The sequence below is a fragment of the Pogona vitticeps genome, chromosome 3 (assembly GCF_051106095.1).
Source record: "Pogona vitticeps strain Pit_001003342236 chromosome 3, PviZW2.1, whole genome shotgun sequence".
Taxonomy (NCBI): domain Eukaryota; kingdom Metazoa; phylum Chordata; class Lepidosauria; order Squamata; family Agamidae; genus Pogona; species Pogona vitticeps.
The window spans coordinates 229,721,806-229,737,079 of NC_135785.1; the positions used below are offsets into that span (position 1 = coordinate 229,721,806).

General features: G+C 36.9%; 1 protein-coding gene across 15 annotated transcripts in view; it reads left to right on the top strand.

Moving 5' to 3' along the window:
• Nucleotides 1-15,274, top strand: part of ABI3BP (ABI family member 3 binding protein) — a 160,973-nt gene that overhangs the window by 90,785 nt on the left and 54,914 nt on the right. For 7 of the 15 annotated variants that reach the window (XM_020785011.3, XM_072993870.2, XM_072993873.2 and 4 more), the window contains 10 exons: nt 375-449; nt 2,022-2,090; nt 4,208-4,249; nt 4,751-4,822; nt 6,021-6,068; nt 6,713-6,781; nt 8,552-8,599; nt 9,954-10,028; nt 14,144-14,218; nt 15,020-15,094. In XM_020785011.3, coding sequence (XP_020640670.3) covers nt 375-449; nt 2,022-2,090; nt 4,208-4,249; nt 4,751-4,822; nt 6,021-6,068; nt 6,713-6,781; nt 8,552-8,599; nt 9,954-10,028; nt 14,144-14,218; nt 15,020-15,094 — 648 coding nt within the window. The remainder of the gene's footprint in view (nt 1-374; nt 450-2,021; nt 2,091-4,207; nt 4,250-4,750; nt 4,823-6,020; nt 6,069-6,712; nt 6,782-8,551; nt 8,600-9,953; nt 10,029-14,143; nt 14,219-15,019; nt 15,095-15,274) is intronic. The other 8 variants (XM_072993877.2, XM_072993878.2, XM_078389926.1 and 5 more) reach the window with 3 other exon arrangements.

The window sequence follows — 15,274 nt, forward strand, 5'->3', positions numbered from 1 at the left end:
CCCTGTCTCCGCTGAAAATTAGTACCTTGCTTTGATCAGGAAATTATAAGTTTCTTTTACTGAGCTAGAAAGCCATTAACTCATCCTTAACCCACTAAACCTGTCTCTTCTTTAACACTTATTTTGAATGATCTTTTTACAAAAATTTCCTAATAGTGCTCTGTAGTTAAATATCCCACACTTTTAATTTTGCCTCAGTATATTCCACCATCAATATTCATATTATATTATTTTCTGGTTTTGAGATTATTTAACAAGGCATTATTCCTATTTAACATTAAAGTGTGTGCATATGTGTGTGTGTATCTGTCTGTCTGTTGCTGTCAATAGAGTATGAATTAATTCTGCACTGGGTTTATTTTTTTCTTCTCCAGCTTCTTATGAACTGAGTTCTATTCCTTCTAAATATAAAGAATCTACCATTCCAGAAGTACCAGATAGCAAACCTGGTAGAGTAACTTATAAACATTATTTTAGTTATTTGTACTACAATATGAAACAATCCACTGATGTTTCATCAGTATAGTTTTAAAAAATTAAATGCCGAACTGTTTCAGTTTATGATATAAAAACTACTTATGTGCTTTATTTATTTATTTATTTATTTATTTATTTATTTATTTATTTATTTATTTATTTATTTATTTATTTATTTATTTATTTATTTATTTATTTATTTATTTTTATGAATAGCCAATTTAAATTATTCCAATCTAGTGGTCATCTGTTGAGATTCCGCTAGCTGTATGAAATTCCTGGGAATGCAACAGAGTGGCCTAGACATGAGACTGAGTAAATCACTAGGTGCTGCATCTCTTTTGGTTTTATTACTTAGCAATTAGTGATAGGCATGAAATTGTTGTGACCGTGGTATATGGAAAAGAGATACCGTATTTTTTGCTCCATAAGACGCACCTTTCCATAAGACACACCAATTTTTTAGGAGAAGAAAACAGGAAAATATAATCTGTTTTCTTCGCTCCATAAGACGCACAGACTTTCCACCTCCCTGTTTTGTGGGGGGAAAGTGCCTCTTATGATGCAAAAAATACGGTAATTTTTTTCCTTCCCACAATCATCTTAATGAAAATGACCACTTTGTATCATCCATTGCCATCAATTAGTGGGAAAATTCCTTCAGGAGCTATTAGTGTGATGGTCCTAAAGAAAACTGTTATCCATTCCTACAAATAAAAGAGGCCACAGAAAATGAGACAGTCATGTTACATATAATTTGGACCTCAGTTTATTTAAAAAGAGTGGCCAGCTACATCAGTGTATAAATTATATGCACAGAATGATATCTTCCATTGACGTGTGTTAGGATTTGAAGCCTGCTTATGTGGGATTATATAGTATATTGTATATATAGTATATAGTATTTAGTATATAGTATATAGTATATTGTATAGTGACAACTGGAAGGATAAAGGAGGACATAGAATAGGATGAAAAACATTGTGATTGAAACAAAGTGCTGAAAAGGAGTATTAAAAGGAATGGAATGAACTGCTCATAATGTCTCTCAATATCAGTTGCTGGGGATGAGGAATGGGAGAGTGCTCTTGGGCTCATGGTCTGCTTGCGGGCCTTCTGTAAGACTCTTGACTGGGTACTATTGGATGAAAATGATGGATTAAATAGGCTTTTGATCTGGTTCAGATGAAGTATTCTTAGTTTCAAGGGCTTGGACAGGTACATTGAGAGTTCAGTTTTGAGTTTTAAAGCAATTTGGCATACAGGATGGGAAGCTATGTCACAGTTTAAGAACAACATATTCGAAGTATACTGGGGTATGTGGAACTAATTTGATCTCCTAGTTTTTTAGTATTAGGCCTTAAGTGTAATCCAGAGGCAAAGGCCCACTGAAAATATAAACATGTTCCCAAGTAAATATGTGTAAACCCACATAGTCTTTAAGGGGAACAGAATTTGAGCTTTATTCAACAAGGATGTGTATAGACATGTCCTTCAAGTTAGAGATAATTGAATGATTTGCTGATATTTTTTTCCCTCCCCAGATTCCATTGAAGCAGATAATTTCTCTTTTAAACTATCCGTGGCACCAGAACACTCATTTACTAACACTGGTAATTACATTATTTTGTAAAGGGTTCTAATAAAGCCTTAAGCAGCATGGTCATTAGTCAGAATGTATTGGTGGTGGATGGAGAGGTATGATGGAAGAATATAATCAGCTGGCACTGTAGCCAAGAGAGTGAGAAGGCCTTACAGGTGGATACCTGTTAAAGACACCCAAGGGAGGGGGTCAACTTACACAGAACCAAACTTATTCACTGTTGATATATAGCTATGTTATTGATATGGGCCAATAACATAATTGCCCTACATAATTTTTGTTGCCCTTTCGCTATCCAACCACATTTATATTCTGCTCTCTTTCTAAGAAGATAAGACTATCATAAACATGTTACCCTGTTTTATCTTCATAACAACCTTAGCACATTAGACTGAAGCTAGTAACTTGACAAAGGATACCAACTAATGAATGAAAATGAATTTAAAATTTGAACCCATCATTCCATATTCAACTCCATATTAAAGTCCTGTATAGCCAATCTGGAAGGTACCTAAAAGCCATAAATGATAGCCCATCAGGAGTTTACTAAATCCTATCTGTTTACTTTCTAATCGGAAACTGAAAAAAGAAAATGAGTTATGTATCTGGTAGGCCTCAGTTCATCATGTTGCCTACATTCCATTTAGTCGGGCACAGATTATGTAAACATGTACAACTCCAAACTGGCTCATAGTTTATTGTTTTTCCACAGATTTAATGAACACATGTGAGAATTAGGAACAATTTTATTCATGCATGTATTTATTTATTTATTTATTTATTTTATTTATTCGATTTTTACCCCGCCCCTCTAGACAGCGTCTACTCGGGGCGGCTTACATAGGTTAAAACATAATTAAGACATTGTATAAATAACATTTAAAATGCAATTATTATAATTAATACTATTCAAGATGGCTAACCTCAAAAAAGAAAAAGAAAGAAAAGGTCTCTTAATTGACTGGAGGGAAGGCCTGTTTGAATAACCAGGTTTTTAATTGACTTTTGAAAACACCCAGCGAGGGTGCCAGCTGAATTTCAATAGGGAGAGTATTTCATAGCCGAGGGGCGACCGCCGAGAAGGCCTGGTTTCTAGTTTTCTCCTTCCGGCCCTCAAATCACTTTCTATGATTTTAACTGAATTTCAAGCAAAGCTTTGGCATGAATGCAAATATACGTCAACATGGGTTTAAAAAGATTGTATTGCTGTATAAAAGCTGGTATCTTGGTGGGCCAAAAATACAACTTTACTAAACAGAGCTGGGGGACCTGTGTCATGCAAGGAAAGAGAGTGTGTTTGAGCACATTAGCTTCATCATCTCTCTGCCCCAATTTTCAGCATCCTTCTGTATAGAGAGAGTAGCTAATGGATCTGGTCTGACTTTGTAACACCTGAAAAGCGGCTGTGTTCTTATATGTAACGTACCTCTGGTACAGCATGATCTTGAACATGCTTTAAAGTTACGGTAGTACACTTGCAGAGAAGTTGTAAAGGACATCTTGCTGACTGGCCTTCTTTTCTGGACTGCAAGTAATCTACAGTAGGCACTGAAGCAAGCATAAGCCTGAACTATGGGTTAATAGGTTAACTAACCATTTGAACATTTCTAGGTGCACTTAAAATTGTGAATGGGAAGTTTAAATGAATTACAAAGCTGATCAAATTCAAATCTGCAGTAGTTATCTCCCATGTAGATGAACTGTCACAATGAGGATGGAGAAGGCAATCGTCAGTAAATGTATTTCTTAAAAATAATTGTAACATTTTCCAGTGGCAAGGAAACATTTATATATCTTTTTTTTTTTTTGAAAAAATAAAATAAAGGCAGAAATTGTAAATCTACAGTGAAAACATATCGTAACAGTCAAAACAAGCAGCAGCAGTGTAAAGACTAGACCTCCATACAAATGTCTGCAGGCCTTCTTGCATAGATGGATCTTACAAAAGAACCTGGAGTAAATATAGTGAAAGAAGTCATATTTTATTGTAGTTACTAACTAGCATTAACATCTACCCTATTATAAAATATTGCTGTGCTTATTGTCTTTATGTTTGTCAGTTAATGCAGCTATGTTCAATCTGGAAAGTTTTTCTCTTTTTAATGGTTCCCTTTTTTTCTGGTGCAGTCCTGGAATCAGTTACACTTAGCAATGAACTTCCAATAGTAGGTAATTGGTGTTTTCTTAATGCACTGACCAATCTTGCCATTTTACTTTCTTGGCTCAGAAACCCATTTCCATTTTCTCCCTCTGCAAGATCATCTAACATCATCCATTTTTCCCATTAAAATTCATATTTTCTCTAGGTATGTTGATCATGTAGCATGGAAAATTTTTATTCATTTATTCCACAGTTTTTTTTCTTTCCTTGCACAGTGATTCTGTTTCCTTTGAAATGGCTCGAAATAGCTGCGTCACCCTACAATCAAGTCCTCAATGTTTCTGATTCACATTACTTTTTAAAGCTGGGCTCCAGAAATTGCCATGAATCACATAGTTTGTCAACACTAATCTCTTTTATATGTATTAAGACACTTCTTTCCTCTACAGTCTTTTTGTGTGTCTGCCTTTGTATACTTATTATCTACAGCATGATTTTCTTTCTTCAGCCAAATGTGACCTTATAAGAAAGGTTTTAATCATTTGAGACCATTTGTTTTTATCTTTCAGCTCCAAAACCCAAGCCTCATATTGTCAGCCCTAAAACTACTGTTACCCCTCAGGTGCTACATACAAAACCTGGTAATTTTCCTAAATTGTCATATTTTAATTTTAATTTTATTTGGCAGGATGTTGTAGTTTTTTAAAGGGAGAGAGACAATAAAATAGTACTGCCACATTTTTGCCCTCAGTAATGCAGCCTGATCACTTCCAATAAGGTTTAAGTACGTGTAATTGTGAAAAATATAAATGAATAATGGTTTATATTTGTTGATGCTGTAGCTGAAACAGGATGCAAATGTGGAGTGTCTCATTTGTTGAAGTTTTCTCTCCCCTGCAACTGCAATCACCCACTCCTATTTACACACACAAACTCATACATACATACTGCATCAAACACCAAATCTGGATAATTCCCTGACACTCAGGGAATTTTTAGTGGGACATAAGGGCTGCACATGGAAACAGGTCCACCTAAAAATGCCCATTTTGCAAACAGAATTGTGCTTGGAGTTTTTTGAATCCAAGACTATGTGTTTGTAACATGATATCAGTGGATGTTTATCTTCATAATTATGCACTAGTAGTAGTAGCAGCAAAGGTCTCTCTCTCTCTCTCTCTCTCTCTCTCTCTCTCTCTCTCACACACACACACACACACACACACACACACACACACATTTTGCATTAGTCAGACACAAACTTTCCTGGAGTTCAATAGAAATCATTATCATGTGCTCTTAAGTCAAATCTGACTTAACGGTGACCCTTTTCAGGGTTTTCTAGGTAGAGAGTATTCAGAAGTGGTTTATCATTCCCTTCCTCTGGAGAGGGGTTGTGCACTTTTCCCAAGGCCACCCAGGCTGACTCTGATCATAGGAGGCACAGTGGAGAATCGAACTCCCAGCCTCTGGTTCCACAACTAGATATCTAAACCACTGAGCTATCCAGCCAACCAGTCAATAGAAATAACATAACAAAAATAGACACAAACATTTTAAAGGCTTAAATGTTACTTTACTTTGAATATAAACCTTGAAACATTTTTCTGTATCACTAACAAAAATCAGTATTATTTATTTTTGGGCGGGGAATGATTTCCATTTGTATTCCATTATATTATTTATTTTGTATTTTTGTTGTCTGCTGTATTTTATTATTTGTTCTTACGTGGTTTTTATTCTTCCTCTACTTTGTCTAACTGGTTTCCATTCTTTTACAAGAACAGCAAGATATGCATCTTTAAAATAAAGTATATTTTTAATATTGTTTCTATACAGTCCTGAAACCTACTGCACTGAGAACTGAACCACCAAAGTTAGAAATTGGTAATGATGTTTTATAAACTTTAATTATATAAGTTTGTTCATTAGGCTTTTCATTCTATGTTACAATTATCCCAGATCACATTGGGCCACATAGAGACCCCCTTAATCCCAATGTGCCTCTCAGCACTTCCACACCGTAACCATGTTTTGGGAACTCCCAAGCACTCCCATGACCCCAGCTCTTCCCCAAGTTTTTTTAATGGCCACTAGAGGCCATAAAATGGCTTTTTCAGCACCTTCCCTATTTACATTGGAAAAAAAAGCTTGGGATGGAAGTCATGGGAGTGAAGTATAGTCCCCAACTCCAGATCTAGTGTCTGTTTCCAGGCCTCTGGAGCTTGCCCAATTCTGTCCTAGGAGATAACTACACTGGCTGAATCCATAGTCCCAAATAGAAGAGGGCCCTTAAATGAATGAGACTTGTTAACACTTTTGTAAATCCTGATGATTAAGTTGGTTTATTGTAGGCCATCAAAAGTACACTTTTTAAAAAAAATTCTTTTGATCCTCTTTCCCATAAGCTATAAAAGAAATTGATGATCACTTCTCATAAAGCAGACATAGGCTGTGTCTACCTTTAGTGCTTCTTGTGTCAGGATGATATTTTTGAACGACTTATGGTATGTTGTACATTTTATTTCCAGAAGAGAGACGCCCTGTGTCTTCTAGGCCTAAAACATGGTTTACCCCTGATGTACCACAGACCAAGCCTGGTAACTTTCTCCCTGTTTTCCTTGAATTAATTCATTATCTTTGTGCATATGTGAGGCAATATTCAGAGAAGTTTAGCATGCAAAATCTGTGGCTTATAATCCATATCTGTCTAATATGTTTTCATTGGTTTTTATATTTGCATTTCAGCTACTTAATACTGAACAGAACTTTTATTAGCTCACTCATTTATTATTACATCGTTGTTTATTGTTCATGCTGTTCAAGTTCATTGGGTTAAGGGACCTCTTTTTGTGGCATCTGCCATGTGAAAGTATCTCTGCACTAAGATTGTTCTGGATCCCAATATAAGGCTCTCTCATCATCAACTAAAGTCCTGTTTTACTGATCTGTATCAAATGAAGAGGTTGTTGCTAAGGAGCACTGATAATTGACAATTCTAGAACTAGTTGCAGGAAATATTTTGTTAGTAGCTTTTGATTGCTGGAAGTTGTTTCTTTCAATAAGCACTGATAGCTAGTAGCTTATAATGATGAGCGTAACATGATTTGCCTGCAGGCTCCCCAGTGTTAATATCTATATTCTAAATACAGTGGGGTCTCTACTTAAGAACTTAATCCGTATAGGAAGGTGGTTCTCAAGTTGAAAAGTTCTTATGTTGAATCTGCATTTCCCATAGGAATGCATTGAAAACCATTTAATCCATATCTGCTCTTTTCCGTCCATAGAAACTACAGTGGAACCTCTACTTAAGAACTTAATCCGTTTTGGAATGGTGTTCTTAAGTTGAAATGTTCTTAAGTTGAAGCAAAATTTCCCATAGGAATGGACTGAAAACCAATTAATCCGTTCTGGCTGTTTTTTTGTTATGTAGAGGTGCGTTCATACATTAACCAAAGCTGGTTAATACGTACTCTACCACTATGGGGAGAATTTTTTTTAACCTAAGATGACCTAAGGTTAAAAAAAGAGCAGGAAAGTTTTTTTTTCCCTGTTCTTATCTTGGATTTCAGTTCTCAAGTAGAAGCAAAATTTAGCAAACGGAGCTGTTCTTAAGTTGGATTGTTCTTAAGTAGGGACGTTCTTAAGTAGAGACCCCACTGTAACTGAGTGTTAATGAAAGCCGAATAAAATTGCAGTATTCACTCCTTGTAATTATATAAGTAGATCCCATAGTTGCTTCATCTGCACATACAACCCTCCTACTTTAAGACACAATACAGTTGTCTTGATACCAGGATGAAGAGGCCTTAGTTTCAATCCCCGCTCAGCCATGAAAACCCACTGGAGTTGTGGAACTGGTAAAGCCACTGCTTAAATATCTCCCTTAACTTGGAAGCCCAATTAGAGTCACAAAAGATGGTTCCAACCTGACAGCATATAACAACAATAATGGGTGTTTTAAACAATATTGTATAAGCTAGTGGCTCCCAAGCTTGGGTTCTCGAATGTTCTTGGGCTACAACTCCTAGAAATCCTGGCCAGCACAGCTAGTGGTGTAACTTCTGGGAGTTTTAGTCCAAGAACATTCGGGGACCCAAGCTTGGGAACCACTGATACAAGCAGAGTTTTACGCAGCAGCTTATATAGTACATATATAAGCTGCTGCATACAAATGTATACAAAGGATAAATTTGTAACATGGATCTCAACTTGATGTTGACCAAATAAAGTCCACTGGTAGTTGAATTGCAAACTTGTTGACTGCTAGTCACTAATATAGAAAATGGTTCTCCACTTTTTGTGTTGTAATGATTTATAAGACTGTTGCTTAATATTGGAATTTTTATTTGTTAATATTATTCATGCAGACATGGAAGTGGTTACCTTTAAAACTGAACAACTCAAACCAACAATAGGTAAAAGCTTATTAATAGTTCACTTACATTACTTTTCTTTTTAAATTACTAATAGCCAGAATTCTATCATTCTTATTTGTAGTTACCACAAATATTATTACTTGTAACTGTAAGTATTACATCACAGTATTATGATTTTTAGCTTGACTGTTATTATCTCTTCCATGGCATTACTAAAGTCACATTGCTCTGCTAGGTTTAAGAAATGCTTGCTGAAAGTCCACAATCTTCAAAACTCAGTTAACAAAAATTATAGAGCTGCATGAAGAGTGCACATTAACTAGAAATCACAATGTTGGAATCAGGGGCTTGGACTCAAATATGGTCTTTTGGTAGCAAATGGCCTCTTTTATTTGGAAAGAGTTGGTACCAACCCAGTAGGGGAATGTTGAATGAGCAAGGAACACCAAATCCACGTAAATTCTTCTAGTTCCAAAAATTTCTGCATCAGGCCTTGCACCAGCTCTTCTCAGGATTTTTTAAATGGCACATTAGAATACAGCCAGAGCCCAGCTTAGATGTGGTGCTAAACCATATTTACAGGAGACCCAACTTTCACTAGGACAACAATATCCAGGGAAAGGAGGTTTCACTTTTTTCCCCTTGCTGTGGTCCCAAAAACATTATGTACACTCAAACTACTACAGGTCACGACCATAGTAGGCAAGGAAAAAGTTAACCTTCCTCCTCTATGCACTATGATACTAGTGAAACCTAAGATCTCATATCTCAATGCTTTCTGTTTATATTGTTTAAACCACAAATATGGCTATTAATTGTGCCTTTAGCATCACATTCAACCTAATTCTGCCTTATTTTTCTTCACCTACAACAAAGCCTCAGTGCATTATAATGTTTTCCTATGTTATAATATTACTTAAAATCTAAATAACTGTAAAAATAGTCCAATTAGACCAAGTGCTTTAAATTGTTTTTTTTTTTAACAACCACCCGCAACCCTATGGAAAAAATGTCATTGAAATTGAGAGGAATCTCAAGAGCTGTTTATGATTCATAAGATGCTCATTCTAAGAAAAACTACAGAATTTCACTGGACTATTGAAAGCTATTTGCATGAGGAATTAGATGGTCTGATCATGTTGCTTTCTTCACAACTACCTCAATTGATTTTTCACAGCATTTCATACATTTCTTCACTTGTTATTTCATCAGTCTCTTTATACTTATATTTATTATATTAATCATCATTATGCATGCACATTGTTGATGTTATTGGTATGTTGTTATTTTTTCTAGTATTCACTGTAGAATGGATGCATACTTGTATTCTTTTCATTTGCCAGTACCAGGGCAGTTGTATCACATACAAAGACCTATGATTAATTTTTTTCAGCTCCTAAAGAAACACGTCAAGTGACTACTAGACCAAAAACATCTCCCAGCTCTGGTGTAAAACCAACCAAACATAGTAAGTTACTCATTATCTTGAATTTCTGTAGAATTATACTCAGTAGGGATGAACATGGTGAAATGTTTTCACATTTGTTTCATTTCTCTTGTGGAGCTGTGTGATGTGTCCCTGTCCCCAGGTTATTTCACTAGCCTGAGGCCCATAACAGGTTCCCTCCTTTACGCTGCCACCAGTTGATCTCTGTCAACAATGTTTAATTAGAAAGATTGAGGTCCATACTGAGTGTAAAGTTGAACAAAACAGGTTAATTGGTTACAGATCGCATAAACAGGGTCCTCATAGACTTTGAATTATTCAGTATTTTAGTAATAACTTGTTTCACTCTTAACTCTCTATAAGTTCCACACTCTTAACTGCCTCGCTTAACTCCTAACTCTACCACATTCTCTAACTCCCACAGACTAACTCACTTTTCACTTCAGACTCTCATCTCTCACTGTCTCTGACTCACTGACTAAACTCCTCTTCTCTGCCTCATCCCTCCCTCTAGTTTCACTGGCTCCGCCTCCCAACAGCTCCCATTGGTATATGCAAATATCCTCCTACATGAGCCAAAGCAGGGTGATTGCCACAGGCTATCTCTTTTGTTTTTGTATTTTTCATGTACTGGCCATTTATTTTCACAAAAGGGGAAGTCTATTGAGGGTAATTCATTTTGAGTTTCCATTTGTGTTTTCTGGCATCCGAGAAGGTCTATGGAAACCTTTAAAACTACTTCAAAAATGCAGAGACACAAAGCAACAGATGACCTGTCTGCTCCAAAAATAGACAAGAGTACAGCTACAAACAAAGACCACCTACAAAGTTCAATAGCACAATTACAAAGTCCACTCCACTGGTCCATATACCCTCACAGAAACAAACAAAACAGTCCCAAGAAACCCCACCAAAATGAATACTTTTAATAAAATAAATGCACAGTAAATAAATCAAATAGTATGTTTAAAATAATTAATCAAACGGGGAAAGGGTGAAAGGAGAGAATTCAAGATGGAAGCACAGTTGCAGGCAGGCAGAACAGGAGTTCAGAAGTGTACAGTAATCACACCTAGAAATGGGCATCAGTCAGTTCACAGTTTGTTGTTTGGTTCGTGCCGGGGAGGGCTACCTGTTCTTATTGCACCATTTTCATTGCCGCTGCTGTTTCCACCACTGCCATTACACTTCCCTTCCAAGAGTCAGGTGTGCTGCCTTTGTGCATGTGCCTGACCCCCAGCTTCCCTTTGTGGAACTGGCCACAGCTTCTGTGCATGTGCGCACTTATCAACTGGGCAGAGAGTGTGTGCACAGAGGCAGCAGGCTCAGCTCCTGGAAGGGAAGCCAACCCATTGTCTCTGATCATGGCAGTGGTGGCGGCAGCAGGACCAGGTAGGGAGGTGGGAAGGGGATGAAGCACCAATGGGAAAAAAGTTCAGCACTTCATTTTGTTTTGGTAAAACAGGATTTCCAAACTGGGCCGCAAACTGAATCACAAACCAGCCTATTCGTTGTTTTTTCTGGTTTGTGGTTCAGTTCATGCCCATCTCTAATCACACCCACAAGGAATGACTGAAGCAGAGAGCACTTCCAAGTGGGTTCCAGCCAATCAAGGCCACTTAACAAATTCAGAATTCCCACTCCCCCCCCCCCAGACATTGTGATGGGCAATAACAACTTGAGTGATGATATTGAATTAAAAAATTCACAGGCAATTTGACAGACAAAGGGTAAAAGAAAGGTTAAATAAAAGAGGAAATAATGAAAACACACACACACAAAGCAAAGTGTGCTGCTTATATATCACCCCATAGCACTTACAGCACTCTCTGGTAAGTTATAATTTAATTATGCAGTCTACACATTGCCGCTGCCCCCCAGCAAGCTGTGTGCTAAATTTACTGACTTCAGAAAGATGGAAGGCTGTGTCAATCTTGAGCTGGCTACCTGGGATTGAACCCACACTCTGAGCAAAGTTTTGGCTGCAGCATTACAGTTTAACCACTGTGTCACAAGGCCCATTTTTGTCTCCCTCCTTCATCAATACAAATAATTTGTGTTATGGAGACTCTTGTTCAGCACTCAACAGAAAAAAGAAAAAAGGAGCCTCTTTTTATTTAAAAAGGAAATGTCCATCAATAATGTTAGCATATAACATCTCCTCCACTAGGAATTGCATTAGGTATAGAAGCAACATAAAAAAGCAACTTAAAAAAATAATCTATTTATTGTAGGAATTTGCTAGCATAATGAAAAACCTTTTTATTTACAGATTTTACCAGACTCAACTAACAAATCAATATAAAACAAATATCACATAAACTTGATGAAAATGTATGCAGAGTATGTTGCAGATATAACTAGAACTATTCAGAACAGTCAGATGTAACTTTGCTTATTTTCTTATCTGTTGAGAATGAAGAAGGAATACGTCAGCCGAATATAAAATAAATGAATCACTGCTTAGCAACCACAACACTGTTTTCCCTTTCTAATCACGTTAGGCTAACAGAACACATCATTTCTCTTCTAATGCTTTGTGTAAAGGATACTTCCATATACGGTCTTCTTCTGTTGTTGCTCTGTATGCATAGCCATTTTCCACTTTGAAGAGTTGCTGTTGTTATGTAATGTCAAGGCATTTTCAACTTATGGCGACCCACATAGGGTTTTCAAGGTATGTGAGATATTTAAGGTACCAGCTACCAGTACGTCTCCATGTTGGAGCAGGGATTTGAACCCAGGTTTCCTGAGCCCCAGTCTGTCCCTACATCCACTACACTATAGTGATTCTCTTTCAAAAGGTCGTCTATGCTATATTGCCAGTTTTAATTTAACTTAAGTAACTTGAAACTTTTGACTATGGTCAAAATATCTTTAAAATGCACTAGTGTACAACCTGTTTCATACTGTCTGAAATTCTGTTTGTGTAAATTCTGTAGCATAAGGCTGATGATGTCACCAGCCAGGGTAAGCTTTCTGGAAATTAAATATTTGCTCTCTATCCTGAGGTGCCCACAGGTTCCTGACAATAAAAGGAATTACTCAGGACAAATGGTTGGGAGGAAAAATGTTTAATTTACAAAAAAATTGCCATGGCTAATAACATGGCTAATCCCCAGCTGCAGGAGTTACACAAATAGAATTGCAGCTATTTTTCTCTCTATTGGTATCACATTTGGTTTTGGCTGTCTTGTCTCTCTTAGTTTTCCAGTTACGTCTTTTAAGAAAGGATATTTTTATCTGTCATTAAACTTTTGTTTTTAGAACTTTGCTAAAAAAATAATTGTGAATACATGGGATTTCTTTCACTGAAACAATATTCATATCATAAATGGGATATTCTTGTCTGAATAAGCATCCCAAGGAGCAATATCACCAAATTTGGAGTCAGTAAGATGACTGCATTTTCCAAATCAATCAGTAGAGTGGAGTCCACCTGTTACTGAAAATATTCATTAATGTTCTCTTTTCCCATAGGGACAGTAGTCCATTTTCCCCCATTTGGATCTGAAGAGATAACATGGAAGAAGCAGTAGCTGTAGCATTCCACTATAGTTGTAGGGAAGGGCTTCAACATGCCATGTGGCTCCAGTGGCTGAAATCTTGTTGCCCTAATATACTGTATGCTGTGGGACAGGAAGCAAAATTCTTTAATTATTGAAAATTTCCCCCAGGATAACTTTACAGCCAGCAGTGATTTTTGGTAAATAAAGATTCCTGTCCTCCCATCCCATGCCTTATAAATTCCCAACAATGACAGGGATTACATGGGATCTCAGGAGTTTTGGAATAGAAGTCAGGAATGTTTAATTTTGTAAAAGATTATCACAGCTGCTTTTGATTTCATTAGCCTTATGTGGATTAAATGTACTGCAATAGGGTTATAGGCATTGGATGGAGAATTTCTATAGCAAGTTTCTGAACTTAAGGTGAAATTTGACAGTCTTTCATATTTCCACAGAACATTGGTTTGTGAGGGAAAGCTGAGTTCTGTCACATAAAATGGGGACAGAATTCCACTGTGACATATTTGCAAGACGTAGCAGAGGAATATGTTGGAATCTGAAAGGAACTCAAGTGTATTCTTGTTCCACTGACTGCTAGTTTTATATAATTTTGTTCTTTTGTTTCAGGTTCAAAAGGCAACCGCCGCATTGTATTCAAACCTAAAACATCACCTAGTCCGAAAATATTTCCAACAAAACCAGGTAAACATACCTCTACTTATTTTTAACATTAGGGAATATCTGTGGCCAAATCTGTGTCATTAGACTTTTAGATGGGTGTATGAAGTGGGCATGGATAGCACATCTTGGCCTAAGATAGTGGGCTGGATTTATATTTCGTAGTCTGTCAACTAGCTCATTTTCAAACGACTTGCATTTTTTCTTACGCTAAAAGGCTTGTGTGTTTTTAAATGAATGTCTTACTTTGATGTACAGTTCAGTTCTAGTATGTTTCCTGCAACAGAGAATGGCTTTGATAATTTCTTTGAGTATGTGCAATCACCATCACCATGTCTTTGATCATGGGCAGAATTCCTTTTCGTTATCACTGAGTAGTTACAAAGAGAGATACCCAATGTCCTGTAGTGGATAAAGTGATGGACTAGGACTCAGGAGGTCTGAGCTCAAATCTCCACTTAGCCACAGAACTCCTTAAATATTTCACTTACCCTGAAAGCCCTATCAGGATTGGTGTATGTCAGTTCTGACTTGATGGCGCACAACCACATCAATTGCAAAGTACTCTGAACCTGTGTGGGATTAATACTATTGGCTTTTACTTAGAGATGGGCATGAACTGCTGATTTGGCAGTTCACTGTGGTTCATTTGCCTGCCAAACAGCTGATCTGCAGTTTAGCACCCTGCCCCCTCCAGCAAGCACCCACTGTCATGTATATCAAAGTAATGTGTTCAGCTCTTTGGAACGATCTTGGCACACTGATGCAAAAGAGTTTCATTACTTTTCTCTAGTCTTCTCATGCTCTCTCCATTTTTTTCAACAGCAGTTATTCCATTCTCTCAAGAATCTTTCACTGCCACGATGCCTCATGCTCCTGAAAAGGCAAAGGCAACATTGGGTAATCATATTTACTCACAGTCATTCTTTTTCTCTTAATTCTTACAGGTGAAGACATTCCCAGGAGAAGCTCTAACAACTAACACCCCATTTTTCTTTTCATACTTAGCTGCCCCAATGCACTGATTGTTGATTCTTTTTAATCACTTGAAGAAATAATTAAACCAGCAGCATTTTCACA